This window comes from Ciona robusta, chromosome 8 (genome assembly GCF_009617815.1).
Source record: "Ciona robusta chromosome 8, ASM961781v2".
In the NCBI taxonomy this organism is placed as follows: Eukaryota; Metazoa; Chordata; class Ascidiacea; order Phlebobranchia; family Cionidae; genus Ciona; species Ciona robusta.
In genome coordinates, this window is record NC_143242.1 from 8,058,536 (window position 1) to 8,086,446 (window position 27,911).

The window sequence follows — 27,911 nt, forward strand, 5'->3', positions numbered from 1 at the left end:
TAATGTACTTGAAACATGTTTATTGTATTAGGTTTACATTAATATTATAGTTTGTAATAGTTTCATATTGTAATGGATGATGTATAACACTATTATACACGTGGGGTATAATTATCAAGTTGTAATTAATTAAGATATTGTTCTATTATGATTTAGTTCTTGTTAAAACAACTTCATTATCATAACTTAGTAATAGTTCCACGGTAACAATGTATGATAAGGTCATTAATTAAATATGGTTGGTACATTGTATTATAAACACAATGATACCTTCAATCATCATTTGAAAGCCAGGGAAGTAGGAATATAGATGGGTTTATTCGCCAAAATTGTTTTAACAATGTATTGGTTGTTGTGGGTCTTGAAATTGGATAATTCTTGGTTGCATTTTTAATTATCGAACCTAATGAACATTGTTTCCTTTATACGCTAAAACATGTCCCATCTTCCCCCAACCTATTATATTATCTCTACTGCGAATAAAACTATAAAAATAGTACTGTGGGGTGAAATGGAATGAAAGAAAACATGGACCATCTTTGGTGGTTTAAATGAATTTACTTATCTCAGTGAATACGATAGCGAAGATCAGATTAACCAAAACAACGAAGAGAAAGAAATTAGCACCAACACACACATGGACCATCTTACCCCACCCTACTATGGTACAAATCCACACTATACTTTTTATAATTAATTAACCTGTGACTTTTATGACAAACAAAGTTCCATTGTTAACACACAAAGAAAATTTATTAACAACAACAAACATTATAAGATGTCCATGATTCACTAAATTTAACGACGTCGAAATGTCGGTTTTTAAACATAAACTGAACAGTTTTATAATAGCAGTGGTAGCATATTAATCATTTTCTGCCTGTTGGTCCTCAATTTAATATTGTTTTAATCTTTCAAGATAGAAATCATATTTTCATTCTTTCTTTTCTTTTTTCATCAAACTTTTTCACGACCCCCCAATCCCCCGACGAACATTTACTCCTCCCCATACTTGCGCACTGAACCCTCGCTAACACTAGGAGGCGATGGAGATCGTCAGCGCTCACGTTATCGCGGTCGTCTCGTCTCCATGAAACAAAATCATTTTCAATTTCCTGAAATATAAAATTTAAAAATAACTTATTGTTAAAAATGTTTAAAACATTTTTTTTGTTTTTGAAAAGATTTTATTTTAATTTGTATTCGATTTTGTGAAAACAAGTTGTTTAAATAAAACTTGCATGTTTTTAAAGTTTGATATTTCTTAAAGGTTTCCAAAACATTGATTTTGTTATAAATTGTGTATTTGCTCTACAACAAATATATTTCATTCCAGGTCAAACACTGAGGAACATCATAAGACATTAAAAACTAGAGTATTTCCTTTATTTACAATAAAATAAATTATATAAACAGATTCCTATTATGACATCACAAACCTGCATTACGTGAGATTCCATGTCATAATTGACCATTCTTCCTCTCGTTAAATAAATACGGAACTTGTTCAAAACTTCCACCGGGGGCAGGAAAGAGGAGAAATATTCGACGAGGTTCTCGGGTACGGGGAATCCCGGGGTAAGCTTGATCTGTTTATGATGTCATAATAATAATACACAACTGGATTGTTTAATATGTGGTGTAATAATGGGTGTTGTTATTAATGCTACCATTGTGTTCGTATGTGTCCTAATGGGTTGTCTAAATTATCGGACATGCAGAAAACCAATCACCCACAAAGTTACATATGTGGTAACTTGTAAGTGGACACGAGGTGTATGAAACAGAACACCCGTGTTATAACGACTGTAGTTGCCCCGCCATGCACAACAAATCACACAAAATGATATTAAGGCAACTGGAGTAAAATGTAAACTTAATAATACGACACTCACATGTAGATCACAAGGAAGCATGGATTTGGCTTCCGATAAAACGACACAATTCACATCGTGGTAAAATGGTGTTTGGTAAAACTGGAAATCGTAATCAACCTTCTGGGTGGTGACCAAAGTGGATATCGCCTGCATGGTGAAGTGATTAAAATACGGTGGGCAGATTATTGGTATTTTCATGTATCATAAACATGAGAAAAAATGGAAAAATCTTGCGCATCCAGATACACGATAAGAAATGAAAACTCTTGTGTAAACGTATACATAAGAACATTGGAATTCATGTTAAATATATATATTTTATGAGGGTTTCACTTATAAGCGCCCATCTCAATATATACGGTTACATTATTTCAATTTACCCGAATATTTTTGACACCGTTTGAATCCAAACTCCCAGGTTTTAAACTTGTTTCATCAAGTAGCAAGTAACTTCCATCGGACAATTGTAGAACACCGGGCTCCAGTTTGTTCTTCGTGTAATTCTTGTTTGGAACGAAACGTAACTTGTTCATGTTGTCGAGTGTCATCGGTAGGTAACAACACTGTGGGGGTGGGTATGTAACTTATTTATCCTCGCATAGCGGGACAACAATAATCATTAAAACATGGGTGTTCTGTATCATACACCTCGTGCCCGCTTACAAGTTACCACGTATGTAACTTTGTGGGTGATTGTATTTTTGTATAGCTGTTAATTTAGCCAACCCATTAGTGACCACTGGGTTACGCAATTGCTGGTATCCTCTAGTTCTGACGATTTTTATATATTTCCGCAAAGGTATTTTGCTGACTTACCTTCGTCACAAGTTGTTTGATGACATCAGCAAAAAGTTTCGGATACGAAGAGTTTGGTGGAATGCCAGAAATATTAAGGGTAAGTTTTCCGACTGCCATGGTCCCACTGCGCGTGTATACTCTGTTGGATAACTTATTATTAAACATACTTTGAAATAAAATACATCTCTAGCTATTTTGTTCAAGATTCGGCAATGAGAATTATTTTAATGAATCTCTCGTTCAATGTTTGGCTTTAACTTTGCAAAGTTTACCAAATTTTGAGTAAAGAATTTACCAAAAAATTTAAAAACATATGAAAATAGATCTAATAAGGTGTGAGCCAACTCTGTCCTAAATCCCAGGTCCCATGTCAACCTCACTGTAGGACCTCACCCATACCCATATAAACATAGCACACCCAGTAAACCCCCCCCCCTCAATTACAAAACAAACCACTAACCTCGATAAAAGATGAAACAAAATACTTTGAGCAGCGAGTTGATCACCAAAAGTTACTTTCCGTAAAAAATCAAGAATTTCATCGTTGGTTGTTGATGGGGGGTCTGGAACTGTAGGGGGGTTGGGGTTGTAATGTACAAACGACAATGTTTGAGGTGCTACCATTAATATGTATGTGTTCTTGGACAAGACAATTAACGAAAATTGTTCTAACCCAGTGGTTACTAATGGGTTGTCTAAATTGTCGTAACTCAAAAGCAGGCACGAATGAAACAGAACACGCGTCTTATAACGAGTGCCGTTGCCCGCCACCCAAACCCACCCGATGAAACATTGTTTGGCAACAATGGATTATTATGTGACAACTTTTCCATAGAAATAACATGAATCCTCGGAACCAATGACGCTGGTGGTGATCGGCTCTTTAGCTCCTCCATGTGGCCACAATCCCCGTTAACTGAAAATTAGAAGAAAAAAATTTGTTAATCTGGTTTGGACAGTTTTAAAACAGTTTTAAAAATAAGAGGTAAAAAAATCTTTAAAGTTGTGTTGGGGAGTTAGAAAGGATAATATCAAACTTTAAAAAAGTAGAGCTGTATTGGAATTTTTCTGCAACTTTTTCAAATTGGGAATAATTTGATTTAAATTCAGTAAGAACGCACTGAGCAGATAAACAACATTGAAGTTCTTACCTTGGTCACTGTTTGTATCATGGATGGCTGACAATGATGGATCCACCGAAAGTATTCCGATGAATTCATAAACTTCGTTTACCTTGTAAGGGGGTTAAAAAGTGGTGAGTAAGTATACAAGTTGCCTGAAAGTGGGGGGGGGGAAACCTGTAAGTGCTGTTCATGTAATTAAGGGGTGATTAAAAAGGCCCAATTAGTCAACATATAAACCAATATCTAAAATAAGTTTTACTTAAAGACTTTTACGCAGCCCTCCCTGTTAACCAATCAAATCACTCTGTTACGCTTCGGTGACAACGTGTATCGCTTAACCGAAGCATAAAAGAGCGATTTGATTAGTTACAAAATAGCTGTGTACCAGTCTGAATTTCCCAGACGCGCTAACTGTACATCATATCCTACCTTTTAAATAAAAATTGCTACAATTGAAACAAAATACCTTAAAGTCCATTGTTTCATCATAAACTTTAACAATGGCTGCTTGTCCTTTCTCCCAAGGTAATGGATGGCTGACCTCGAGGTTTGGAGAAGTCACACAAGGTTCTGGAAGAACCAAACTTTACGAATTGATAATTTAAACAAACAAAGATATTTTACCTCGTTCCGACAACTTGCGCCGTTTGTTCGAGTCGTCTTCTGTTTCTAAAGTGGAGGGTGTTTGTTAGAATAGGTGGATTGTGACGGCGCAATGACAACACGGGTGTTCTGTATTAAACACTTCATGCCTGCTTATAAGTTACCACATATGTAACTCATTTCTGTTTCATACACCTCGTGGCCGCTTACGAGTCACCGCGTATGTAACTTATTTATCCTTTCATGGCGGGGCAACAACAGTCGTTTTAACACGAGGGTTCTGTTTCATACTTCCTGTGCACGCTTAGGGGTCACCACGTATGTAACATGGGTGGTTGTTTTTGTGTATGGCTGACAATTTAGACATAATTTGAACAACTCATTAGTGTTCACTGGGTTGGAGCAATTGCCGTTAAGTGTCTTATCGTGATAATAAATTAAACAAGAAAGGTTGTAAACCTTCTGTGGCTTCCATAGGTTCGTCATGGTGACTTCTCTTGGTTGACAAGTTAGAAGTTACGACTCCTTGCACCGGGGGTGAGGGTGAGGTGAACTGGAACAAAAAGTTGGAATTCAAAAGTTCACCCTGGTTGGTTATTGATGGTTTAAATGAATTTACTTATCTCAGTGAATACGATAGCGAAGATCAAATTAACCAAAACAACGAAGAGAAAGAAATTAGCAGCAACATGAAAGTCTTTGAAACACAGTAGAGATAAAATTACGTGGTTGCTAAAACCATATTTCTTTTCAGTAAAACATAGAAATAACAAATATATTTCACATAGAAATCAAATAAACCTGTTTGACCCATTCCGTTTCCCCGGGTATCGAGACACAAAATAAAACTTGTCGACACCCTGTTTCGTTTTGACGGGATTCCGTTATGACATCATAACCATCCTGTGAATAAACAATTAACATTATTTTAAGGAAACCTGTTTTTCAAAGTTTTTTTTTAATCGATTTTACATAGAATATAAGTTTGGTGAAAAACTTACATTAAACCAAATCAGTGAAGGAAATCCTGGTTAAGAGGAATAAATATTTATTTTACACAAAAACTTTGTACTCGAGTAAAAGTGATTGCGCAATACAGCATGTGGAATTGAATGTAACAATGGTGTCTGTGGTGTTAACAACAACAAAAATACCATGGTTATTTTCGTCTAATTATGACATCACATATACAAACAATGGTCAACTCACAGGAGAATCGATGACGTCTTTGTAACAACTCGTTCCAACAACCTGCGTTAAAACATAATGATAAAGATAGATGTGCGTTAATGTATATATATTACAAACTCAACAAAAACTAACAAAACATATATGAAACATATATCTTTACTTTTAAAAACTGAGTAACCAGGGTTGATTTCTCTCTGGGTATCGGGGTCACTGAACCCCTGGCCCCATAACGAGCCGTGCAACATCGGCCGTATAGCACAAACCTTTTCTCCTGTCGTCTTGTTGACAACTTCGTAAGTTTCTAGGAAATATTCGGGTTCGAAGGAATCCTGGATCATGCAGCGAAACCTCACGAGGGAGGTAGAGGGCACCAAGTGAAGGGGAGTGGAGTTTAATGACGGGATCTATAAAAAAATGAAATAATTGAAATAAAAAAACAAATATATATGCTTATAATAAATTATTGAAAATGCTTAATTTATGTTACAAGAAGGAGTACAAACTAAATTACCAACGAACAAAGCTTTTCATCAGAAATTTTGTTTTTGAAAAATTCCTCGATTTTTTGTTTCCATTCCTTGGAGTTTTGGCGATTTTCTAAAAATAATGAAATATTTTGAGTTAAAATAATTTTTGTGGTAAAATTAACCAAAAAAGTTATGATTTTGCATAAAATTTATGTTGTTTTGGTTAATTTATAAAATGTGGGTAGTTTTACAAATAATGTACAAGTTTTAATTTAATTATGAAGCAAGCCAAATAGTAACGTCATAAAAGTTCATTCATAAAAATACGAGTCACGTGCGTAACCATACCAACCACTCACCGAAAGCTTCGGCCACAATATCGAGTGGATTGCTCAACCAATCTTCTATACTGGGCATTCTATATGATATCTAACTTTCGCGAAATATCGTATTTTCTTTGATAAATAACTACGAGTTTGTTTACTAGATTTGGCGCGAAGTGTTGGATTTAGCGGGAAAAACTGCGCCACTTTGCGGCAAGGTATTTAGTCATAGAAATCCTAATGATCGCATTGAGTTTGAAGTTCTGTGATGGCTTCTGTTGGAAAATTAAATCGTTTGTCGACTTTACGTGGAATATTAAAAGAATTGAAAACAACTGGAAGCAAAAATGAAGCAACGACGTTTCTTTTGAATAAATATAAATCAAATCAGGTATGACGTCATGTAATAAGTTACTTTGTTTTGTAATAATATTTGGTTTTGTATTTTTAAACTTTATATATTCATTATAAAAATTACTTAACATTTGCCTAAAATTTATTTTGTGACTTCTGCATGTTTCAACAACTGTAGTTTTTCTGCCCTTTCCCTTTGATATTTTAATTAATTTGATCTTCGCTATCGTATTTGATAAGAAAACTAAAATTGATTACCTGCAGATAACAGATGGAAAACATTGTCGCGAGGCTGATGCACTGAACCACGACGCATCAAGTTATTATTGTTTATTACGAAGTACACGAGAATACAAGGAATTGTGCGATAGATATCATAGTGGGGAGGGAAGTACTGAAGGGGCTGCTAAGAGGGTTGGGTTAAAGTTGCCCAACTTGTATAAAGAAGAAGGTGCTAAAGAATGATCCTTTGGGAATATTGTTTATTTAACTGATGAGACGAATAAAAATATTTGAATGAATAACCTTCGTTATTTATCCTTGCGTGGTGGGACATTCGTAATTTTAGACAACCCATTAGTGACTATTGGGTCGGAGAGAATACTGTTAATTGTCTTGCCCAAGGTACAGACGCCCACAAGGGTGGCAACGTCGAGCCTTGAACCGGTAACCTCTGTGTTATGCAGGTGTGCTAACAATATTGCCAAACAAAATCCATTTGTGAAAAACCCTGCTAGCAAATAAAAACGCTGTTTTTGCACATTAATTGTATTAAAAGCAATTTAAAAGACGAGCGTAGTATAAATTCCATTGTTACAAAACAATAAAATGAAAATGCAATTCGAGTCCGACAAACACAGTCATATTTCTTTGTTCCATACAGTGAGTACATTATGTGTAACCGTGTCTTAACAATGTCACCCCAAGACAAATGTGTTGCCTAAGGTCCCCTGCCACCGCAGGATTGACTCTTATTAACTGGGAGTCTTTTTGGTTTTTATTCGTCATCTTTTTGATTTCTTTTTAGATTTTTTCGAACGTTTCTTTTTCTTCTTCCCTTCCTCCTTACTTTCATCCGACGATTGGATAAATCTTCCCGATATTAAGTCTTCGGGGTAAAGTTCGTTGAACCCTGAGTGACCCCAGCGCTCCGTGGGTTGAGGGGGCTGTATGACATCATAAACAATATAAGATTACTAAACCATGGTCATTAAACATCTACAAAAAATATCTAAATCTATATTTTACATAAGAAACTGCAAAACATGATTATAATCGCAATGTACAGTGTTTAACTATGATGTACTTTATGCAGTTAGTCAGTTACTATGTCTGGGTGTACCTACATTATTCACAGGGGGGATCATAATAGATTTCAATACCTGCCCATGTTAGACACATACAAACATAACATACCGTTTTGCTTTCATCTTTTTTCGACTTTTTTCTTTCTTTTGACTTCTTCCTTTTTTTCTTCTTTGGCTCCCCCGGTGATCTGCTTCTCTTCCTCGGGTGTTGATCCTTGCTCCTCTTCAACCACATCTCCTGCTCCTCCTGCATCCTGTTGTGAACCTCCACATGCTGAACCACGTTAATGAATGCTACTTTATTTATTCGACTTTTTTTTGGTGGATTCGAGGAACCGTCCATCCCTGTGTGTAAAAACATTAAATATTTTCGGCACTAAATAATGAAGAATCCTCCGGTTTGTTACAGATTAGGCTGGTGGAAAGTGTTAGAGGTTGGTGGTTAGCACTTAACGTAGGAGGGTTCTTTACTAGCAACTTTGCTTTTATTGACTGTGGCCTCCTGGCGAGTTAATTAAATTTATTAAAAAAATAAACAAAGAAGCGGGAAATTCCCCGTTTTAGAAATATAAATTAGTTATAACACTATAGAAATCAAACACGCAATTTGATCGAAATTCCAATTTTTGATCGGTGTTCCTGTCGGAATTTTTTAATACATTTTGGTCGCGACTTTTTGACAAATAAAATTAAAAACTAATATTTTTAGCATCTAAGTATGATTTCTATGATCGCCCGGCAACCGTTACGTCATTAAGCGGGGATTCCCCACCAAAGTTTCGATTTCTTGTTTGTTTATTTTATCTTAGATTAGTTTTTCAGGCATAATTACAAATACAGTATATATGGAAAATACATCAACGTAATTATGTCTCTAATATGTGCTAAGGGTTAGAGTGGGTGTAAGTTTATAAATAAAAGCTGTAATAATTAAATAATATTCTCATTAATATCTGGGTTATTTGTCCTGTTACGTGGTTTACGGTTGTTACTATAATAAACAAACAAAATCGTTACATCACCAGGAACATGTGATTGGTTTGGAAAATTTTAATCCCAATTTTAATGTTTATCATTAGGTTAGAATGTTAAAAGTGACGTCATTTAGATATTTGTCTGTTATTCATACCAGGCATTGTTATTCATTGTTACTTAACAATGGATTTAATTTGCAACAAATGAATAATTCTTCGAGTTTTAAAACCGAACAATTTTCGGAGTATTTGAAAAATAGTTTTGAAACTAGTTCCTACGAAAATAGAACCATTGAAAAACTTTTCAACGGAATTTGTTCGAAGCAAAGATCATCGCTTGCGGAAGCGATCACCCTCGTCGAATCAAACCATGAAGTTAAGAAGAAAATGAGCCAAGTTTTGCTGCAGTTGGTGCTGCAGAAGGTAAAGACCGATGGAAGTAATGAGAAATTAAAACGTTTGGTTCCAAGTTGTGTTTCAAGCTCACTAAGGATTGGTATAACTGGCCCCCCGGGTGCTGGGAAGTCGATGTTTATAGAGAAGTTTGGGATGTACCTCACGCGCGACGTCGGGCTGAAAGTTGCCGTGCTTGCCGTTGACCCTTCGTCGAAACGGACAGGGGGTTCGCTACTTGGGGATAAAACTAGGATGTCTATGTTGTCCGTGGAGCGGAACGCTTACGTGCGTCCTTCACCCTCTAGTGGTGAACTTGGTGGAGTAGCGAGGAACACAATGGAAGCGATCCAGCTTTGCGAGGGGGCTGGTTATGATGTCATAATCGTGGAAACTGTCGGTGTCGGGCAAAGTGAGGTTGCCGTCGGCGACATGACCGATATATTTACTCTGATAATCCCACCAGCGGGTGGCGACGAGTTGCAGGGTTTAAAACGAGGAATAATCGAAAATTGTGACATCATAATGGTGAATAAGTCAGATGGTGACCTCATAATACCTGCAAGAAAGATACAAACAGAATACACGAGCGCGCTTAAGTTTATACCAAGGAAACATAAAGTGTGGCGACCACGAGTCACCAGAATATCAGCGCTCACAAACACAGGAATAGCTGAGTCATGGAAAACGATGATGTCATTATTTGAGGTTCTAAACTCTTCCGGAATTTTCCTTCAGCAAAGACGAGATCAAACTCGCGCGTGGATGTGGAGTCACTTGCGTAACTCACTCGAAGAAAGGTTTAAAAATAACCCGCTTGTACAAACGAACCTTCCCGATATAATGGACGGTATCGAAAAGGGGGAAATCCCACCTGGGCTGGCTTCCGATATTTTGGTCGATTTAACTTTTAATAAAGATTAGTGTGATGTCATAAATAGGCGTCTAACCTGGGTATGCAGAGATGCATGGAACCCACCATGATACCGATGTGAATCTGGGCACACATAGTAGCATGTCCTTAATAATGCACCAACTAAAGGTAACATGGGATATCGCCTAAATAACACCCTTCGTATTCCTAAAAATAGGTGCCCGTTGCCATAAACCTCATTGTGTGCAATAATTGAGTTGTTTTTATTATTTTAAATATATTAGGAAAATATTTATTGTCCCGTGTAAGTTGTCGATGAGAAACAAAAATTTACTTAAACTTACTTGCCACAAATATTTCAATCAAAATATTTACAATCCGTGTTATTAACTGGTAAATGGGATTTGGGGTTTGTTTATTAAAGTTGCAAAAGTAATACAGTAAGATTGTTGGAATATCATAACTATTGGAAAGCTTATTTTATTTTATTCTTAACTTTATCTTGCAGGGGTAAGTGTTTAAGCTAATATATAGACATTAGTTTCAACGTATGTAACTTTGCCTGTGATTGTTTTTCTGTATATGGCTGATAATCTAAAGAACACATCGGTGGCCACTGGGTTGGAGCAATTGTTGTTAGTTGCCCAAGAACTCATACACCCACGTTGGTAGCAGCGTGTGGCTACAAACAGACTAACCACTGAGGCAAGACTCCAGACAAGTTAAAGGAATATCTTTTGTTATTCCTAATAATAGTCGTCAAACATTGCTTTAATACCATGTTTACCGACCCACCCCATGTATGTGTTTGTATAAGCCAATGCACAATCAGTTCAACCAAACACCTTATGTTTGCTTTAACAATCTTCATTGTTAGTTTGTGCAAATATAAACCACCCATAATTGAGTTACCATGGGGAAAAATAATATTTTATTTATTCAGTTGATAGCTAGGTTAGAAAACGACTTTTTAAATGCTATTTAAAAAACACATTTAGGTGTTTTTTTGTTTTAAATGATGTATTATAATGAAGTTAATTTTAACTATATATGGCTTAACTATTTTAGAAGCTAATAAATATATTTTTTTGGTAAATATATTTTTATGTTGAGTTAGTGTTATTGTTCCACCCAGCCTAGCCAAGCCATGTGATGTCTTCGTCATCATCGAGCCATTCCCGTTCATCCAGTGGGGTTCTACTCCCTGGGAAAGTGGATGAAACGACCAACGTTACTGGTGGGTGTAGTTGTGTAAAAGATGTTGTGTTCGTGTTGACTAACCATTTTTGAACTTTTGTTTTCTAATTTTAGATTTTGATTTAAAATTTGCCCTTTTTTATTTTTGCAAAAATAGTTGCCAATACTTTGTTGGTATTTAGCTGTTAGCAGCACATTGTGGCAATTTAGGGCTGCATTCGAAAGTTTAAGTTTTGCCAATTTTTGGTTTTCCCCCAATTTTTTGGCATTACTTCTAACCAGTAATTGTTGAAGTAAATTCTGCCGCCGTTGTCACCATAGTTAAATACACGGGTGGTTGGGTGGCTTTTAACTCATGTGTAAAACATTGAACACTCAGCGGAACACTCAGTGCAAAGCTATTAACCTAATGCTCTTGCTACCAAGCTGAGTTTAACGTATAATAAGAATTGTCTACAACTCAGTATCATGTTTAACTCCTGCCTCAGGGCAAATGAAATGTTAAAATAAAGCTTTAATGAAGGTGCAATTTTATAAATTAAATTTAAATTATTTGAATCACATATAAACACATAACTGCTGATAATTAAAAGTGAGTTTTGGGTTAAAACTTTTTTTTAAATACTTTATGAAAATAATTTTATTTAAAATTTTTCAATATTTAATTTATCCCACATTATATTGTGGTGTCTTGGCCAAACATTGCCATTGTTTCTTTACAATTTGTGTGATTGTTTAAGGTTCGTTGATGTAACAGTAACCCATTGTTTGCTTTGATGATTCATTAAATCCTTTGTTTGGTCATAGTTACTTCATTGTAAGTTGTGGTGGTTGGATTTATGTGTTTCGTTTCGATTTAAGATTTTTGGACAGTAACTTGGTCCACCATCAGTGTAAAAGAGGTTACTATCCACCAAGTTACTGTCCGAAACATCTGCTGATCATGAGTTTAGTATCCAGACAGTAACTTGGTCCACCATCAGTGTAAAAGACGTTACTATCCACCAAGTTACTGTCCGAAACATCTGCTGATCATGAGTTTAGTATCCAGACAGTAACTTGGTCCATCATCAGTGTAAAAGAGGTTACTATCCACCAAGTTACAGACTACAATATTGATTGAATTAAATTAACTCCACTTCTCCCCTAGGATTGAAACTCGATAGGAAATCCATGAGATTAGTCATCCAGAAACATTCCACCACTTTGTTGATAGTTAATATACTTCCCAATAGTAACACAGCGAATTGTTGTACATGAACAGGCAGTGCACGCTGTTTCAGTATTGTATCACAGAAATAAGTTTGAATGTATTTTAAAAACTTTGTAATTGTAAAGGTGAAGTTGTATTTAACCAACATAGTATTTTTGACAGCTAGTTTTTCAAATTGTCAACAAAACAATAACCTTGAATTGGTTGCACCACTTTTCGCAGGTGTTTATATAAGTTAAGTTGTATTTAACAAGACTTTAATATTTTTCAGAGATGTTTCTAAAACTTATATTAAACATTCACCCCATGCTTTGTAGAACAAATGACAAAGGTCGTTCCTTCTGATGCAAACGGACATAATAATCAATTCAAGGTAAATATATTAGTTAATTAAACTAATTAACAATTACATGTAATTAATCTGATTTATGACATCATAATATGTTTGTTTTGTCACACTTTCGATGTGAAAATTGTCATTTAATTAATATTTGATGAAACAGAATTATAATTTGTTTATATGTAAGCTGCACGAGATGTATGAAACAGAACACTCGTGTTATAACGACTGTCGTTGCCCCGCCATGCGAGGATAAATTACATTCATTATGTCTAGATACTGTTACATCTTATATTGATGAATGTTAATTGCACGTAACGTCTTATTTGTTTACATTAGTATATTGTGGCTACCATATTAATGTACACTGTATGTCATTTCTACAACACACTACATTTTGTGTGTGAAGATTTTGATACCTTTTCCTCAAGAAGTCATCCGAGCATGTTTTTAACCACCGTCTTTTGTTTTAAATTTATTTATTTAAATATTTTTTCACCAAACCTAAACAAATTTATTACCTTCCTTCCCCCCAGGAGAGAATGGAACAAACCTCGTTTTCGCACATCAACGAGTCCCACGTCAACCCCATGTTACAAGGGGATGCGCCAGATAACCCCAAACTCCATGGGTAAGTCAATAAAAAAACGTCCGTCTTTTCTTATGCTTTCAAATGTTTTTGTTTAATTTTTTATCTACTAACTTACAATTATTGTATTAATACAGAGAGCTTAATCCACAAAAAGCTAGAGAGGTGTTAGATTCATTTAAAAAGTAATTTTCTAATATATTATGACATTATTATTTGTTAAAAACGCTAAATAAATAAATTGAAACATTTGATCAATTAAAAATATTTGTGAAATTTTGTTTTAAAATTTGTTTTAAAAATTTAAAATAAAAACATGAGACATATACCACTGAGTTACAATTACAGCTAGAGCCGCATGTATGTTTCATGCCCACCCATACACAATGTACATAACACCCCTATTGTACTTGCCCACCCAACCATGAACAACCTATTTATCTTCGTCCCAAATATTTCATGAAAATATCAGTTAAGTTACGTGGTGTCGGTTTCTATGGAGAGAATAAGAAGGGCTTTGGGTTCAATTCAGGAGTTAGTTTTGATATGTTTTCAAATTAACACATAAAGTTGAAACAGGATTGTTTTGAGTTGTATGTAACTTATTTATCCTCGCATGGCGGGCAACGACAGTTGTTATAACAGGAGTGTTCTGTTTCATACACCTCATGCCCGCTTACAAGTTACCACGTATGTAACTTTGTGGTTCATTGTTTTATATATGGCTGATAATTTGGACAACCCATTAGTGACCACTGGGTTGTGGCAATTGCCGTTAGTTGTTTTGGGCGGGGATAAATAAATTGCAATAACACTTACACATCAACCCCCCCCCACAGCCTCCACCATGGTCCAACTCGTGTGGATTCGTTGCAACAACCTTTAGAACGACTCGAAAACGTTGATCCCGATGAACATAGTTTGCACCAGGTTAATATGATATCTATGTTTATTTATATGATATCTATGTTGTTTATATGATATCTATGTTGTTTTAATATGAAGTCTATGTTGTTTATATGATATCTGTGTTATATTCTGCTTGTTGTCGGGAATATAATGTTATTTTTCATCCAAACTTTATTTTGTTTTTTTTGTGTAAGGTTATTTTTTGTTGTATATAGTTTCTATAATTTTATATATTGTCTATGTTAAATAATATGATATCTATGTTGTATTAATATGATATCTATGTTAAATAATGATATCTATAGATTGCGCGGGACGGGGACGTTGACTTGATGGTAAAGTTGTTGGACCGTCTTACCCCGTCGCGTGCCGCTAAAAGATTGAACAAGAAAGATGGGGATCGGTTCACCCCCCTCCATTACGCTGCGCGATACAACCATCTGCAAATGTGTCGCTTGTTGGTGTCCCGAGGAGCAGGTGAGTTGGGGGTTATGCATCTTCTGGAATATTGTTTTTATACTAAAACTGTATCATTAGTATTTAAAAGACTGAGTAGACTTGGTAAAATATCTACTGTAGTGTAATTTGGGGTTTTTGTGCTTTTTTATTTAAAATTCTTGCTGTAATGTCACTTTTGTGCCAATTGAGTGTATACTTGATAATTGTAACTTTATATTCATAATTAAATGCAACTAAATACACAACATAAATATCTCAAGTTATTGCAATTAACTTTATGAGAACTAGATCAGGATACCATCATCATAATTAATTATATTTAAAATTAAGATTTCTATGTTTATTGCAATAATTAATATGATTTTCATGTTTATTATACCATTTAATATGATTTCTATGTCCCTTATTCTCACAGACATCCACGCACCGGGAGAGGACGACGTCACAGCACTCCACCTTGTGGCCAAATATAAACCAAAGAAAGAAAGAATTGACGCCCCTGATTATGTAAGATTTCTATGTTTTCTAAGATAAGGTTGGGTCAAATTCGAGGTTCTTGACGAAGACCTCGCCCATGTACGATATCATGTATTTTAACAATCTTATTTAAAGAAAAGATTTCAGTTAAAAATTTTTGTTTAAAAATGAAAAAGTGATTTTTGTTAAAAAGCCTAAAAAGAGATTTCTATTCTTCTGTTCATTCTTAAACAGGATTCATCGGATGGGTCGAGCGAAGACGACGGACGTGAGGCTCAAGAAGCGAATCTTAAAGTGCTCGACTTCCTAATAGCGGCAGGTGTTCGGGTTAATGGTAAAGATTTCTATGGTTTAACGGCGTTACACCACGCGTCGGTGAGAGGGAACTTATGTTGTGTGAAGAAGTTGATGGGTTGTAAGGGGATCGCTATTGAGGTGGGTTGGTTCATGTATATGTATGTAACTTATTTATCGACGCATGGCCGGAAAACGACAGTGGTTATAACACGGGTGTTCTGTTTCATACACCTCATGCCTACTTACAAGTTACCATGTATGTAACTTATTTATCCTTGCATGACGTGGCAACAACAGTCGTTATAACACGGGTGTTCTGTTCCATACACCTTATGCTCACTTACAAGTTACCATGTATGTAACTTTGTTAGTGATTATTATTTATTTTTTTTTTTAGGGTGCGGAACCCTTGCATGTGACACAATATAATACTTATTTTCCTAATTATATATTATTTATATTTCATTAATGCATAAAGTCAACAAGATTATCAGTCACAAACGGTAGTATAATTTACTCTTCACATTTATAACATTGTTTAAATCTAAATTGAAAGTAATTTAAGATGAATTCCACGTTAAAACACTCCGAATACATATGTCTCCCATGTTATTGGCTAAACTGCAATATAATTTAATCCCCCCCCCCAGGCAACGGACAAACAACAGATGACACCCCTCCACATCGCGGCCATATATGGGCATGTAGACATCGCTCGATCGCTTATAGATAGTGGGGCGAACATTCGTTGTCGTGACGGAGATGATGGGACGCCACTACAGTTCGCGGCAGCTGAGGGGAATCTACAGGTTGGTATAGAGATCTTATACACGTGATATATCCTAACATAGAAACCCCTTATGTCCATATAGTCCGCAAAATATGGCACTTTCTGATGAGATCTTGTGGGTGTTTTTTTTTCAGTTGCGCGTGTAATACCCTGGTTTGTAGCAAACCAAATATTACAGATAGGTTGCACTGAGTAAACGCTGCCTGGTGTATGTAATGTAAATGGAAAGGAAATCTTTCGAAAGTATTTGTTTTGTGGTTTAAAGTTAAGTAACTTCACTTTAACATAGTATGTTTAGATTACAAAACAAGCATTACCAGAAGATCCATTTTATGCGAGAGTTTTCCATCACCCCAACATCAACAAAACAAAGAGAAAATTTTCCACTTTTTTCCACAGATCGTGAAGTTAATACTTGAGCACGCCAAGAGTGAATCGCGAGGTAAACTGTCGGATATGTTAGATGAGAGAGATAACGACGGGAACACCGCATTGCATCTTAGCGTGGATAGTGGTCACCTACCGGTCACCGAGTATATCATAAACTGCTCATTGATTAACAGTAAGTAGAACACTGGGTGTATTTCTTAAATATTTTGTTCGTTACCCGCCAAAACTTATTTACAGCATATAAATATGCATAAAAACTCTCATTTTTTGGAGGTTTTGACTTTTTTCCAAATATATATTATCTCTTTCCTTTCCAGGGAACACAGCGGCACTAAACGCTCGTCGCAACAACCACGAGACACCCGTGCACCTCGCGGCACGGCACGGACATCTAGATATTGTTCAACTACTTATAAGGAAAGGTGCGAAGATAAACACACGTGACAACAACGGGTCGACGCCTCTGATATTAGCCGCTCAATACAATCAAGATGCGGTGGTGGAGTTCCTCATAACTTGGTGAAGATATAACTTTGGTTGATTATTTATTGTTACAATTGTTTAATATATTTGATTATAATGAAACAAGAGAGTTTGTCTTTAAGGTCACAAAATATCTCGGATTAATTAATTATCTTTTTGCTGCCAATTTCCTTCTCTTTGTTGTTTTAATTCATTTGATCTTCGCTATCGTATTCGAAGAGATAAATAATATAAAGTTAATTAACTACGACATCACTAATGTTTATTATGACATCACAGTGGGTCGAAGATAGAACTTTACGACGTCGACAAATTCACTCCGTTATTAATCGCTTGCAACTACGGGCACACGGAGACAATACGACGGTTATTACATCATAAAGCAAATATTACGGCAGTCGATAAGAACGATCGTGGTGTAATTTACCAATGTGCGGAGGAAGATCGGGTCGACGCTTTGCAGGTTACTAAATGTTTGGCTGCATACTGTGAATCATGAACTCATGGTTTGACTTATTTTGTGTTGGTAAAAAATTTACAAAAATTAAAATATTAAAATTACAAAAAAATGATTATCAGTCAGTTAATTACTAAATAACTAAGAAATTAATTAATCAACTTTCCAGGAATTGTTAAAACACAAGAAAGCAAAGACACTACTTGAAGTGACGGACCGGTACGACAATACACCCCTACATACTGCCGCGATGAAGGGGCATTTCGCTATTTTAAAGGTGGGGGTTATAATGGGGTGGGGTTGGGGGTTACCAGGTTACATACGTGGTACCTTGTAAGCGAGTTATAACGACTGTAGTTGCCCCACCATGCGAGGATAAATAAGTTACATACATGGAAACTCGTAAGCAGGCACGAGCTGTATGAAACAGAACACCCGTGTTATAACAACTGTCATTGCCCGCCATGCGAGGATATTCTTCTTCCATCCATATCTTCCTCCCAGATCCTTCTGGATGCGGGAGCTGTGGTCGACTCTAAGAACGAGGATGAGCAAACTCCTCTTCACCTCGCTGCGGATGGTGGGAAACTGAGGATCATCCAGGAGCTGGTGGGGAGGAAACGGGAGATCGTCCACGACGACGATGAAAACGGGAACACCGCGCTTCATCTCGCTGCGTTGAGTGGAAGAGTGCAGTGTGTGCGGGAGTTGGTGAGGTTGGGGGCCAGTATTGAGGCAAGGTGGGTGGTGGGGGTGGGGGGATAATATGGTAGGGTGGGGGAAGGTGGGACACCTTCGGTACATAATATATAAATATTCTGATCGTGTTTTGAACAATTAATAGCGGTCTATGGAAGTCGTCAGGATACGGTTTTATAATTCTTTAAATGTTCTTTGTTCACTACCAAATGGGACAAGGAAATAGAATAAAAACGTGTCCCATCTTTACCCCCAACATATATATGATTTTACAGTGACCTGTACACAGCATATTAAGACATCTTCAGTGATATTTGAAACTAAACATTTTATCATACAATAAAATAGGTTGCTTACTTTGGTTTAAAATAAATTATAGAAACATCAATATGTTAATATTACAAACCACACACCACCAGGAACGCCAAGCAATGGACTCCATTAGATTGTTGCGCCTCCGCTGGTATGTATAAGTCAGCCACCGTATTGTTGGAAGCTGACTCACCCGTTGACCCCAAGGACAAACGGAAGATAACTCCCCTTCATCTGGCGTGTCAACAGGGACACCAAGTGATGGTGGATGTGCTCATTAAGTAAGTGGGGGGTTATTTATAATGTATTTATATCATTCTAGGTGGGGGCTGGCATGGTATGAGTTTGAGTGGTTTCCTACAACCAGTAGCGCAGCCAGGGGGGTGTTTAGGGGTTCGTGCCCCACCTCCTTTTAAATCAAAAAAAATAATTTGAAAAATAATTTTTAAAAATAATAATAAAACAATTTTTTGATTGAAACCCCCCCCCCCCCCCCCCTTATTTTTTTTCTGGTCAGTTCTAATTTTTTCTGTTCCTTTTTTTCTAAAGTTTGTACACCACAACGGCAGTATATGTTATATTTATACCATTGCAGGTGGGGGGCGGACATGGGGCACCGATCGGTGGACGGTAGAAATGCTTTAGACTTCGCGATCGATTACGGACGACAGAATTGTGCGATGTCGATCGTTGAAAGCGATAAATGGGAAGATGCGTTGAGGAATAGAACGGGGGATTATTTAACAGGTGGGTGGGGGTTATATTTGGGTGTGGGGTTTATATTTGGGGGGTGAGGGGTATATTAGGGCTTCTTCTGTTCTGTATGGGTGATGTTTTATGGCGGGGCGCTGGGATTTAAGTTGGTGATATTCAAATACCATCGCAAAACTGTTGAAAAAATATCTAAAATATTGCTGAATTACTCTCAAATACAACTAAGTGACTTAAGGTTTGTGTTCGGTATAACGAACCCACGCTACCAAGCGTTATTGACTTAAACATTGTAAACGACATGGGAACCTAAGTATTTATATTATTCACACCGCAGACCACAAGACCCATACACCAATGCGTAAACTGATCCGACGGATGCCCGAGGTGGCTGAAGTCGTGTTTCGAAGATGTTTGGGGGATAATGGGAAACATAAAGATCATAAAAACTACCAGGTGATGGCTCTGCTTGTTTGTATAGACACCTAACAACAGGGTAAAATCTGGGGTGACATTGTTAAAATACAGTTACACTCATAGTTGTCAAACATAGGAAACCTCATTGATTAATGTGGTGAATGCAATATACTTTGGCTCTGCTTGTTTGTATAGACACCTAACAACAGGGTCAAATCTGGAGTGACATTGTTAAAATACAGTTACACTCATAGTTGTCAAACATAGGGAACCTCATTGATTAATGTGGTGAATGCAATATACTTTGGCTCTGCTTGTTTGTATAGACACCTAACAACAGGGTAAAATCTGGGGTGACATTGTTAAAATACAGTTACACTCATAGTTGTCAAACATAGGAAACCTCATTGATTAATGTGGTGAATGCAATATACTTTGGCTCTGCTTGTTTGTATAGACACCTAACAACAGGGTCAAATCTGGAGTGACATTGTTAAAATACAGTTACACTCATAGTTGTCAAACATAGGGAACCTCATTGATTAATGTGGTGAATGCAATATACTTTGGCTCTGCTTGTTTGTATAGACACCTAACAACAGGGTCAAATCTGGAGTGACATTGTTAAAATACAGTTACACTCATAGTTGTCAAACATAGGGAACCTCATTGATTAATGTGGTGAATGCAATATACTTTGGCTCTGCTTGTTTGCATAGACACCTAACAACAGGGTAAAATCTGGGGTGACGTTGTTAAAATACAGTTACACTCATAGTTGTCAAACATAGGAAACCTCATTGATTAATGTGGTGAATGCAATATACTTTGGCTCTGCTTGTTTGTATAGACACCTAACAACAGGGTCAAATCTGGAGTGACATTGTTAAAATACAGTTACACTCATAGTTGTCAAACATAGGGAACCTCATTGATTAATGTGGTGAATGCAATATACTTTGGCTCTGCTTGTTTGTATAGACACCTAACAACAGGGTCAAATCTGGAGTGACATTGTTAAAATACAGTTACACTCATAGTTGTCAAACATAGGGAACCTCATTGATTAATGTGGTGAATGCAATATACTTTGGCTCTGCTTGTTTGTATAGACACCTAACAACAGGGTCAAATCTGGAGTGACATTGTTAAAATACAGTTACATTTATAGTTGTCAAACATAGGGAACTTCATTGATTAATGTGACAAATGCAATATACTTTGGCTCTGCTTGTTTGCATAGACACCTAACAGCAGGGTAAAAACTGGGGTGACATTGTTAAAATACAGTTACACTCATAGTTGTCAAACATAGGGGACCTCATTGATTAATGCGGTAAATGCAATATACTTTGGCTCTGCTTGTTTGTACAGACACCTAACAGCAGGGTAAACTCTGGGGTGACATTGTTAAAATAAAAAAATTAAAAAAAATTATAGTTTGCAATGTAAACCATATTTAATTCCAGATCACGTTTAATTATGAATTTCTTGACGATGAGTTTACGTGCACCAACTGGTTGGAAGTTGAAGACAACGTATCGGAGTCGAGCGTTTCTATGAATGAGGGTGTACAGAGGGTAAGTTGGGGTTATAGGGGGGTTGCAGATTTGTGGTTTGGTTTAAATAAAAAATGGATTTTGTCCGAACAATTTTTGACATTGTTTTAGAAAGTTAAAATTTGTTTACATTTTTTATAAAAGTTTTTAACAAATCACCATCATTTTTTAAAAGTTAAAACAAATTAACCTAATTTTTTTCAAACAAATTAATGTGTGTATTTCACCTTTTTTGATTAATTTTTTTTGTGGTTTTCCAACTAATTAATTTTAATCGTTTGATCTCCGTTAATTACCAAACGAAGACTTGGCGCGTTGCTGCGTCGATATTCGATAAAGATGACGAAGAAATTGTGGTAGATTTGGTATTTCTATGTTGGTGCATATTGTTTCTATGTTGGGTGCATCATGTTGTCATACATAGGCGCCTAACATGGGTGTGCAGGGGTGCATGAATGCCCCGAAATCAATCATGATACTTTGTGAATAAACTGGGTCACAAAGTAACAATTAGTGATACTACAACGATTAAAGATAATAACATGAAATAAACCTAAAGATCACCCTGGTTTCCTAAGATCGGCGCCTATGTTCATATATTGGTATAATGTTTCTATGTTTCTATATTTATATCATTGCTTTGTTGTTTCTATGTCGCATGTTACGTTGGGCATGGGAATTGTTTTGTTTGTTTATTTTAAAGTTTTAAACAATCGTCATGCTTTGTTTGAAACAATGTTGATTGTTACATATTATCTTGCATTATGACATCATACTATTAATCTTATTCCATTTATATTTTATCCAATCAGAACTTGGCATTTATGTTTAATTTGGATGAAATTTAATGAAAAACATTTTAGTTAAGTTTGCACATCTAGGTAATATATAAATATATTCATATTTAAATAATGCCATCAGTTAATTTATATCTAATAGTCAACTCTGGCTTAAATCCCAGGTCCCATGGCGTGCCTCACTGTAGGACCTCACCCATATAGAATATAACGTGCATATACAATGTTGGGGTAATGGGCCAACTCTGGCTTGAATCCCAGGTCCCATGGCGTGCCTCACTGTAGGACCTCACCCATATAGAATAGAATGTGCATATACAATGTTGGGGTAATGGGTCAACTCTGGCCTAAATCCCAGGTCCCATGGCGTGCCTCACTGTAGGACCTCACCCATATAGAATAGAATCAATTCAATATTTATTTGCCAACAAAAATATGCCAGATGAAACGTTGGTTATTTATGATCACAAAATGATCTCTTTTACAACATATACCAACAATTGCCAGAAGATCTCTTTCACATTTACAACACACCTGGCAGAAACAACATATACCAACAATTGCCAGAAGATCTCTTTCACACTTGTAATACACCTGGCAGCAACAACATATACCAACAATTGCCAGAAGATCTCTTTCACACTTGTAATACACCTGGCAGCAACAACATATACCAACAATTGCCAGAAGATCTCTTTCACACTTGTAATACACCTGGCAGCAACAACATATACCAACAATTGCCAGAAGATCTCTTTCACACTTGTAATACACCTGGCAGCAACAACATATACCAACAATTGCCAGAAGATCTCTTTCACATTTACAACACACCTGGCAGAAACAACATATACCAACAATTGCCAGAAGATCTCTTTCACACTTATAATACACCTGGCACCAACAACATATACCAACAATTGCCAGAAGATCTCTTTCACACTTGTAATACACCTGGCAGCAACAACATATACCAACAATTGCCAGAAGATCTCTTTCACACTTGTAATACACCTGGCAGCAACAACATATACCAACAATTGCCAGAAGATCTCTTTCACTCTTATAATACACCTGGCACCAACAACATATACCAACAATTGCCAGAAGATCTCTTTTACACTTATAATACACCTGGCACCAACAACATATACCAACAATTGCCAGAAGATCTCTTTCACACTTGTAATACACCTGGCAGCAACAACATATACCAACAATTGCCAGAAGATCTCTTTCACACTTATAATACACCTGGCACCAACAACATATACCTACAATTGCCAGAAGATCTCTTTCACATTTACAACACACCTGGCAGAAACAACACATACCTACAATTGCCAGAAGATCTCTTTCACACTTATAATACACCTGGCACCAACAACACATACCTACAATTGCCAGAAGATCTCTTTCACACTTATAATACACCTGGCACCAACAACACATACCTACAATTGCCAGAAGATCTCTTTCACTCTTATTAAACCCACTAATTGCTTAATACCCACACAGGTATACGACCATGAGGGAAAAGTAAACAGGGATATTCAGCCTTACACCGATGACTCGGGTTTATTGATGGAGAATCATCCTCTTTATGTCATGGTGGGTGGGTTGTGTTGAACACATATGCTTATGTCTGTTGGAAAATAATTAATCTTTTCATTGAAGTATAATAATATTTTAATTTATTAACAATTAATATTCTCTTTCCAGGTCAAATCGAAGCGCGAGTCTCTCTTACGCCACCCACTGGTGATAAGTTTACTCAACCATAAATGGAAATCTTACGGCCGAACTTTCTACTACACCAACCTATCAATATATATCATCTTTATGGCTTTCCTAAACTCTTACATGCTAACCGTCCCCCCGCCATTCGTTTACAGTGAGTAGCGTCAAACATAAATTTAAATACGATGTTCGAATACGATAACGAAGATTAAATTAATTAAAACAACGAAGAGAATTGAATTGACAACAAACAACTATTATTTTAAAATAATTAATATTATTATAAATTATTAACTATTTAAATAAACCCACAGACACGACGGCAACCATACCAAACGTTTGCACCTCAATATTACCCGTCGCGCAAGATAAATGGGGGTCAACATGTCGACCAAACTACTCGGGGTGGCAACCGGTAGCTGCCGTTATTATACTTGTGCTGGCCGGGTTGAATCTCGTTAAGGAGGTAAGTACTTAAGGTTGTATAAAACAAAGTAATTGGTGATTTAGCTGTTGTTTTATCGTTTTAGCCGCAACTAAACCTTGTTAGCGTCTGTGTTTAATGTAATTAAGTAATAAATAATCACTGCAGCAATATACAGAAACCATCAATGAATAATTAGTGATTATTTATAATTAAAGGAGGATCTTTTTAATTGGTGTTAACATAATCAAAATTTTACTTTGTAGAAACAAGAGCATTTAATTAGTAATTGAGGTCGTTAGTAATTATATTTTAACATTTTCCTACTTGCAAGTTTAATTCTTGTTAGCCAGGTCTAAAGTTTTGAAAAAAAAGTAAAATGTTTTTATTTTTTTAAGGCGTTTCAATTATTCAGCCAACGGTTAAGTTACTTCCGTAGCACGACGAATATTATTGAGATGGCCCTTTATATTCTGTCTATTTTGGTTGTTATTAACGTGAACGACTTCTCGAGGGGAACTGGGATGAGAGAGGTGAGGTGTGGGTTGTATGTGTTGTCGTAACGCATGATACCGGGGTATCATGTGTTTGTCCCAAAACTCAATTGCCAAATTCAAAAAAATGCAATTTTACCCCTGTTTGTCCCAAAACTCAATTGCCAAATTCAAAAAAATGCAATTTTACCCCAACGCATGATACCGGTATAAAAACATTTTTTTTTTGAATTTCAATTCCAAACTCATGAGTTTGTTTAATAACAAGTAAATAAACTGATTATTTTTATGGGTATGCAAAACTTATTTAAACAAATTTATTTTATAGACGTATTTAACATATATACACCACAATAACAACCCCCCCCCCAACAGCCATGGCAGTGGCAGTGCGGGGCCGCCGCTCTATTTTTCTCATGGCTTGGACTTCTACTTTTCATTCAAAACTTTCCTCGATTTGGAATTTTTGTTCTCATGTTTAACGACGTATTGTGGACGTTTGCGTCGTTCTTCGCTGTGTTTGTTCTTTTCATTCTCGGGTTCGCGCTGAGTTTCTATGTCTTGCTCATGAACCAGGTACCTCGTGTGTGGATTACATATAAATATAGTGTGTTGCATGAAAAAGTTTGATTTAAACAAGCTGTGGGCGTATGTGTCCTTGGGCAAGAATATCAGCCACACATAAAAAATATGAAAAATCATTCAAAAAAAAACACCCACAAAGTAACATGCTTAACTCGTAAGCTGGCACGAGGTGAACACCCGTGTTATAACGACTGTCGTTTTCCACACGAGGATGAACAAGAAGTCAACAAATTATGATTTATATCCAAACATCCAGGTAGCATTTAGTCAATGGTGGAAATCGATAATCAAAACAAGCGTCATGATGATCGGAGAATTTGAATACGACGGAATATTTAATTCTGTTCCAACAATGGTATTTGTGATGTCATAATGTAGTCATGTTAAAATAATTTTATTTTTGCAAACTTTTTTCCAGTATTGTAATATTTTAAAACAATTAAATAGTTTGTAATAACAATTTTTTTCCTTTTAATTTAAATTTTTGGATTTAATTTAATATACATAATATACATAATTGTTCTTTAATACTAGTTTTAACTTTATAACATTGTAATGAGTATTTATTCTATTCTTTCAACTTTATTTCCTAAATATTACTTTTTCTTTAGCTTTTAAAAATGAAAAGTTATTCCTCAGGTTTCGTACCAAGCGGTGACTTACACGTTATTTGTCGTTTTCATGATTATTATGAGCATAATTATCATGAACTTGCTCGTGGGGTTGGCTGTTGATGATATTAAGGGGGTGCAAGACAACGCAGAGTTGGAAAGATTGGCTATGCAGGTTTGCGTTTATTTATTCTTGTTATAATTGTTTTTTTCTGCAGCAAAATTTTTGGGATTTTCCTCTTTTCCTGGATATCTGGATATTATGTGCTAAAGATGTCCCATTCCCCTTTCCCTACTCTATTAATTCCCATACTTTCCAGTAACCTTTTCCCACATCGTATAAAACACCCCCCCATCCCCCTTCAGGTGAAACTTGCCCTTGAAGTAGAGTTCACCCTCCCCCAAATATTCCGTCGTCGTTTCATTCGACAATCTCGTTCTTTCTTTCCGAACCTCCATCGTCGTAAACATTGGATCGTACGTTGGTTTCACAGCGAGGAACATTTGAACCATCGCACGATACACGACGCGCTTAACCCTGAGAAGGTAAAATATTTATCCTCGCAACTTATTAGTGACCACTGGGTTGGAACAATTGCTGTTACTGTCCAAGAACACATACGCCCGCAAAGCTAGCAGCATAAACACAGAGCCTGTTTTTAGTTAATGAACATAGCGTACAAGAAGCCACAGTGAGCCATGTATTCTTTATCATTATACAAGGATGACCCAGGAATGCTTATTAATACCCTCCCCCCAAACTCCCCATCCAGTTGTTTACATCTTAATACAGTTCCCAAAAGTAGTTTTTACCCGTAGCGTGTTTCAACGACTGTTGTTTTGCTGCTAATTCCTTTTCTTCGTTGTTTTAATTAATTTCGCTATCGTACTCGAAGAGATAAATGATGAATTGTGTTAATCAATAATTTCATGTTTGACCCCCCCACAGACAGACCTCCAATTAATCGACACCAAAGTAGAAACGATGGGGAGGAAACTCGGTGATCTTCGATCCATGGTTCATGATATGCAGGAAAGGAACAAAGGATTGGAATCCATGTTGAAAGCCATTGCTACGAACCTTAATGTGAAGTGGGAGGAAAACAATGACGACGATTAAGTTGGTTGGTGGGTGTAAGTTGTTTAGATTGGTTGTGTTTCATTTAATAATGTTTGTTACAAAGTGCAACAACTCTGTGTTTTTGCATTATCTGGCGAGGCATTCTCGGCTGCGACTAAACTAGTCGCCGACTAAATTCCATTTTGCTTTTTTAGTTGTCGACTAAAATTTAGTCGATGCATGTTGACTGACTAACTTCTGTATTAAGTAATGCACGGAAAATAACACAGTTTGTTTCATCTCATATTTGTTTCATCACAGATTCTCAGCATTTCTTGGTGCTCTACCTCACTCTGGTGGTTACTTTTTTACTCCCCGTTTTCTAATAGTTTCACCATAGATATCTATGATTAGTATATTGCACTAGCATGTAGCATAATCGTGGCATAAAATGTGTTTTTTATGATTTGTGTCAATACATTTTATAATTTGTTGTGTTTTGTTTGTACTGATCATATCTGAATAGTAAGTTGCAACAGTGAACATTTTGTAGCAGGGGTTAGCGTAGCTGACACGTTGTTACAGTCATACGGAAAGTTTACAAAGTAATTAATCA

General features: G+C 36.3%; 5 protein-coding genes across 10 annotated transcripts; 3 read left to right on the forward strand and 2 right to left on the reverse strand.

The window, feature by feature from the left end:
• Positions 1–731: 731 nt before the first annotated feature.
• Positions 732–6,580, reverse strand: LOC149733053 (mini-chromosome maintenance complex-binding protein-like). The gene is made up of 16 exons (XM_089883198.1): positions 6,420–6,580; positions 6,105–6,190; positions 5,857–5,997; positions 5,612–5,653; positions 5,204–5,305; positions 4,862–4,955; positions 4,424–4,468; positions 4,266–4,369; positions 3,827–3,908; positions 3,457–3,591; positions 3,136–3,244; positions 2,694–2,814; positions 2,258–2,440; positions 1,896–2,024; positions 1,440–1,589; positions 732–1,115 (listed from the first exon to the last, which is right to left on the reverse strand). Exons 1-16 carry the CDS (start codon positions 6,475–6,477, stop codon positions 927–929), a joined length of 1,770 nt encoding a protein of 589 aa, XP_089739324.1. The 5' UTR covers positions 6,478–6,580; the 3' UTR covers positions 732–926.
• Positions 6,581–6,598: 18 nt separating this feature from the next.
• Positions 6,599–7,274, forward strand: LOC149733054 (protein FMC1 homolog). The gene is made up of 2 exons (XM_089883212.1): positions 6,599–6,774; positions 7,002–7,274. The coding sequence occupies exons 1-2, from the start codon at positions 6,652–6,654 to the stop codon at positions 7,200–7,202; spliced, it is 324 nt and encodes a 107-aa protein (XP_089739338.1). The 5' UTR covers positions 6,599–6,651; the 3' UTR covers positions 7,203–7,274.
• A 215-nt stretch (positions 7,275–7,489) lies between these two features.
• LOC149733055 (uncharacterized) lies at positions 7,490–8,565 on the reverse strand. The gene is made up of 2 exons (XM_089883211.1): positions 8,154–8,565; positions 7,490–7,903 (listed from the first exon to the last, which is right to left on the reverse strand). Exons 1-2 carry the CDS (start codon positions 8,403–8,405, stop codon positions 7,742–7,744), a joined length of 414 nt encoding a protein of 137 aa, XP_089739337.1. The 5' UTR covers positions 8,406–8,565; the 3' UTR covers positions 7,490–7,741.
• Positions 8,566–8,854: 289 nt separating this feature from the next.
• Positions 8,855–10,793, forward strand: LOC149733056 (methylmalonic aciduria type A protein, mitochondrial-like). The gene has a single exon (XM_089883200.1). The coding sequence runs from the start codon at positions 9,130–9,132 to the stop codon at positions 10,333–10,335; it is 1,206 nt and encodes a 401-aa protein (XP_089739326.1). The 5' UTR covers positions 8,855–9,129; the 3' UTR covers positions 10,336–10,793.
• Positions 10,794–11,361: 568 nt separating this feature from the next.
• On the forward strand, positions 11,362–27,792 carry LOC149733057 (transient receptor potential cation channel subfamily A member 1 homolog). Of its 6 annotated transcripts, none has more exons than XM_089883185.1 (29): positions 11,362–11,522; positions 13,013–13,068; positions 13,572–13,666; positions 13,762–13,809; positions 14,464–14,554; positions 14,839–15,010; positions 15,408–15,499; positions 15,704–15,904; positions 16,417–16,575; positions 16,956–17,118; positions 17,264–17,465; positions 17,709–17,892; positions 18,056–18,163; positions 18,391–18,626; positions 19,005–19,178; positions 19,493–19,644; positions 19,946–20,064; positions 21,495–21,605; positions 21,890–21,940; positions 23,900–23,992; positions 24,104–24,275; positions 24,436–24,587; positions 24,944–25,078; positions 25,415–25,615; positions 25,881–25,979; positions 26,264–26,410; positions 26,602–26,781; positions 27,185–27,369; positions 27,617–27,792. In XM_089883185.1, the coding sequence occupies exons 1-28, from the start codon at positions 11,438–11,440 to the stop codon at positions 27,353–27,355; spliced, it is 3,849 nt and encodes a 1,282-aa protein (XP_089739311.1). In that variant the 5' UTR covers positions 11,362–11,437; the 3' UTR covers positions 27,356–27,369; positions 27,617–27,792. The 6 variants fall into 6 exon arrangements, with proteins under 6 accessions (XP_089739311.1, XP_089739309.1, XP_089739310.1 ...); XM_089883183.1 differs by having other exon boundaries at positions 27,185–27,363; XM_089883184.1 differs by having other exon boundaries at positions 27,185–27,355.
• Positions 27,793–27,911: the final 119 nt, after the last annotated feature.

Coding starts and splice junctions, on each gene's coding strand:
- LOC149733053 (XM_089883198.1), bottom strand. CDS start 6,477: ATGCCCAGTATAGAAGATTGGTTGAGCAATCCACTCGATATTGTGGCC. Junction 5,998..6,104: donor ATGAAAAGCTTTGTTCGTTG/GTAATTTAGTTT, acceptor ATTTTTTTATAG/ATCCCGTCATTAAACTCCAC. Junction 2,025..2,257: donor ACGGTGTCAAAAATATTCGG/GTAAATTGAAAT, acceptor TTCACCATGCAG/GCGATATCCACTTTGGTCAC.
- LOC149733054 (XM_089883212.1), top strand. CDS start 6,652: ATGGCTTCTGTTGGAAAATTAAATCGTTTGTCGACTTTACGTGGAATA. Junction 6,775..7,001: donor ATAAATATAAATCAAATCAG/GTATGACGTCAT, acceptor GATTACCTGCAG/ATAACAGATGGAAAACATTG.
- LOC149733055 (XM_089883211.1), bottom strand. CDS start 8,405: ATGTTTTTACACACAGGGATGGACGGTTCCTCGAATCCACCAAAAAAA. Junction 7,904..8,153: donor AAAAAGATGAAAGCAAAACG/GTATGTTATGTT, acceptor GATGTCATACAG/CCCCCTCAACCCACGGAGCG.
- LOC149733056 (XM_089883200.1), top strand. CDS start 9,130: ATGTTAAAAGTGACGTCATTTAGATATTTGTCTGTTATTCATACCAGG.
- LOC149733057 (XM_089883185.1), top strand. CDS start 11,438: ATGTCTTCGTCATCATCGAGCCATTCCCGTTCATCCAGTGGGGTTCTA. Junction 18,164..18,390: donor GGCATTTCGCTATTTTAAAG/GTGGGGGTTATA, acceptor TCTTCCTCCCAG/ATCCTTCTGGATGCGGGAGC. Junction 21,941..23,899: donor AAGATGACGAAGAAATTGTG/GTAGATTTGGTA, acceptor ATACCCACACAG/GTATACGACCATGAGGGAAA.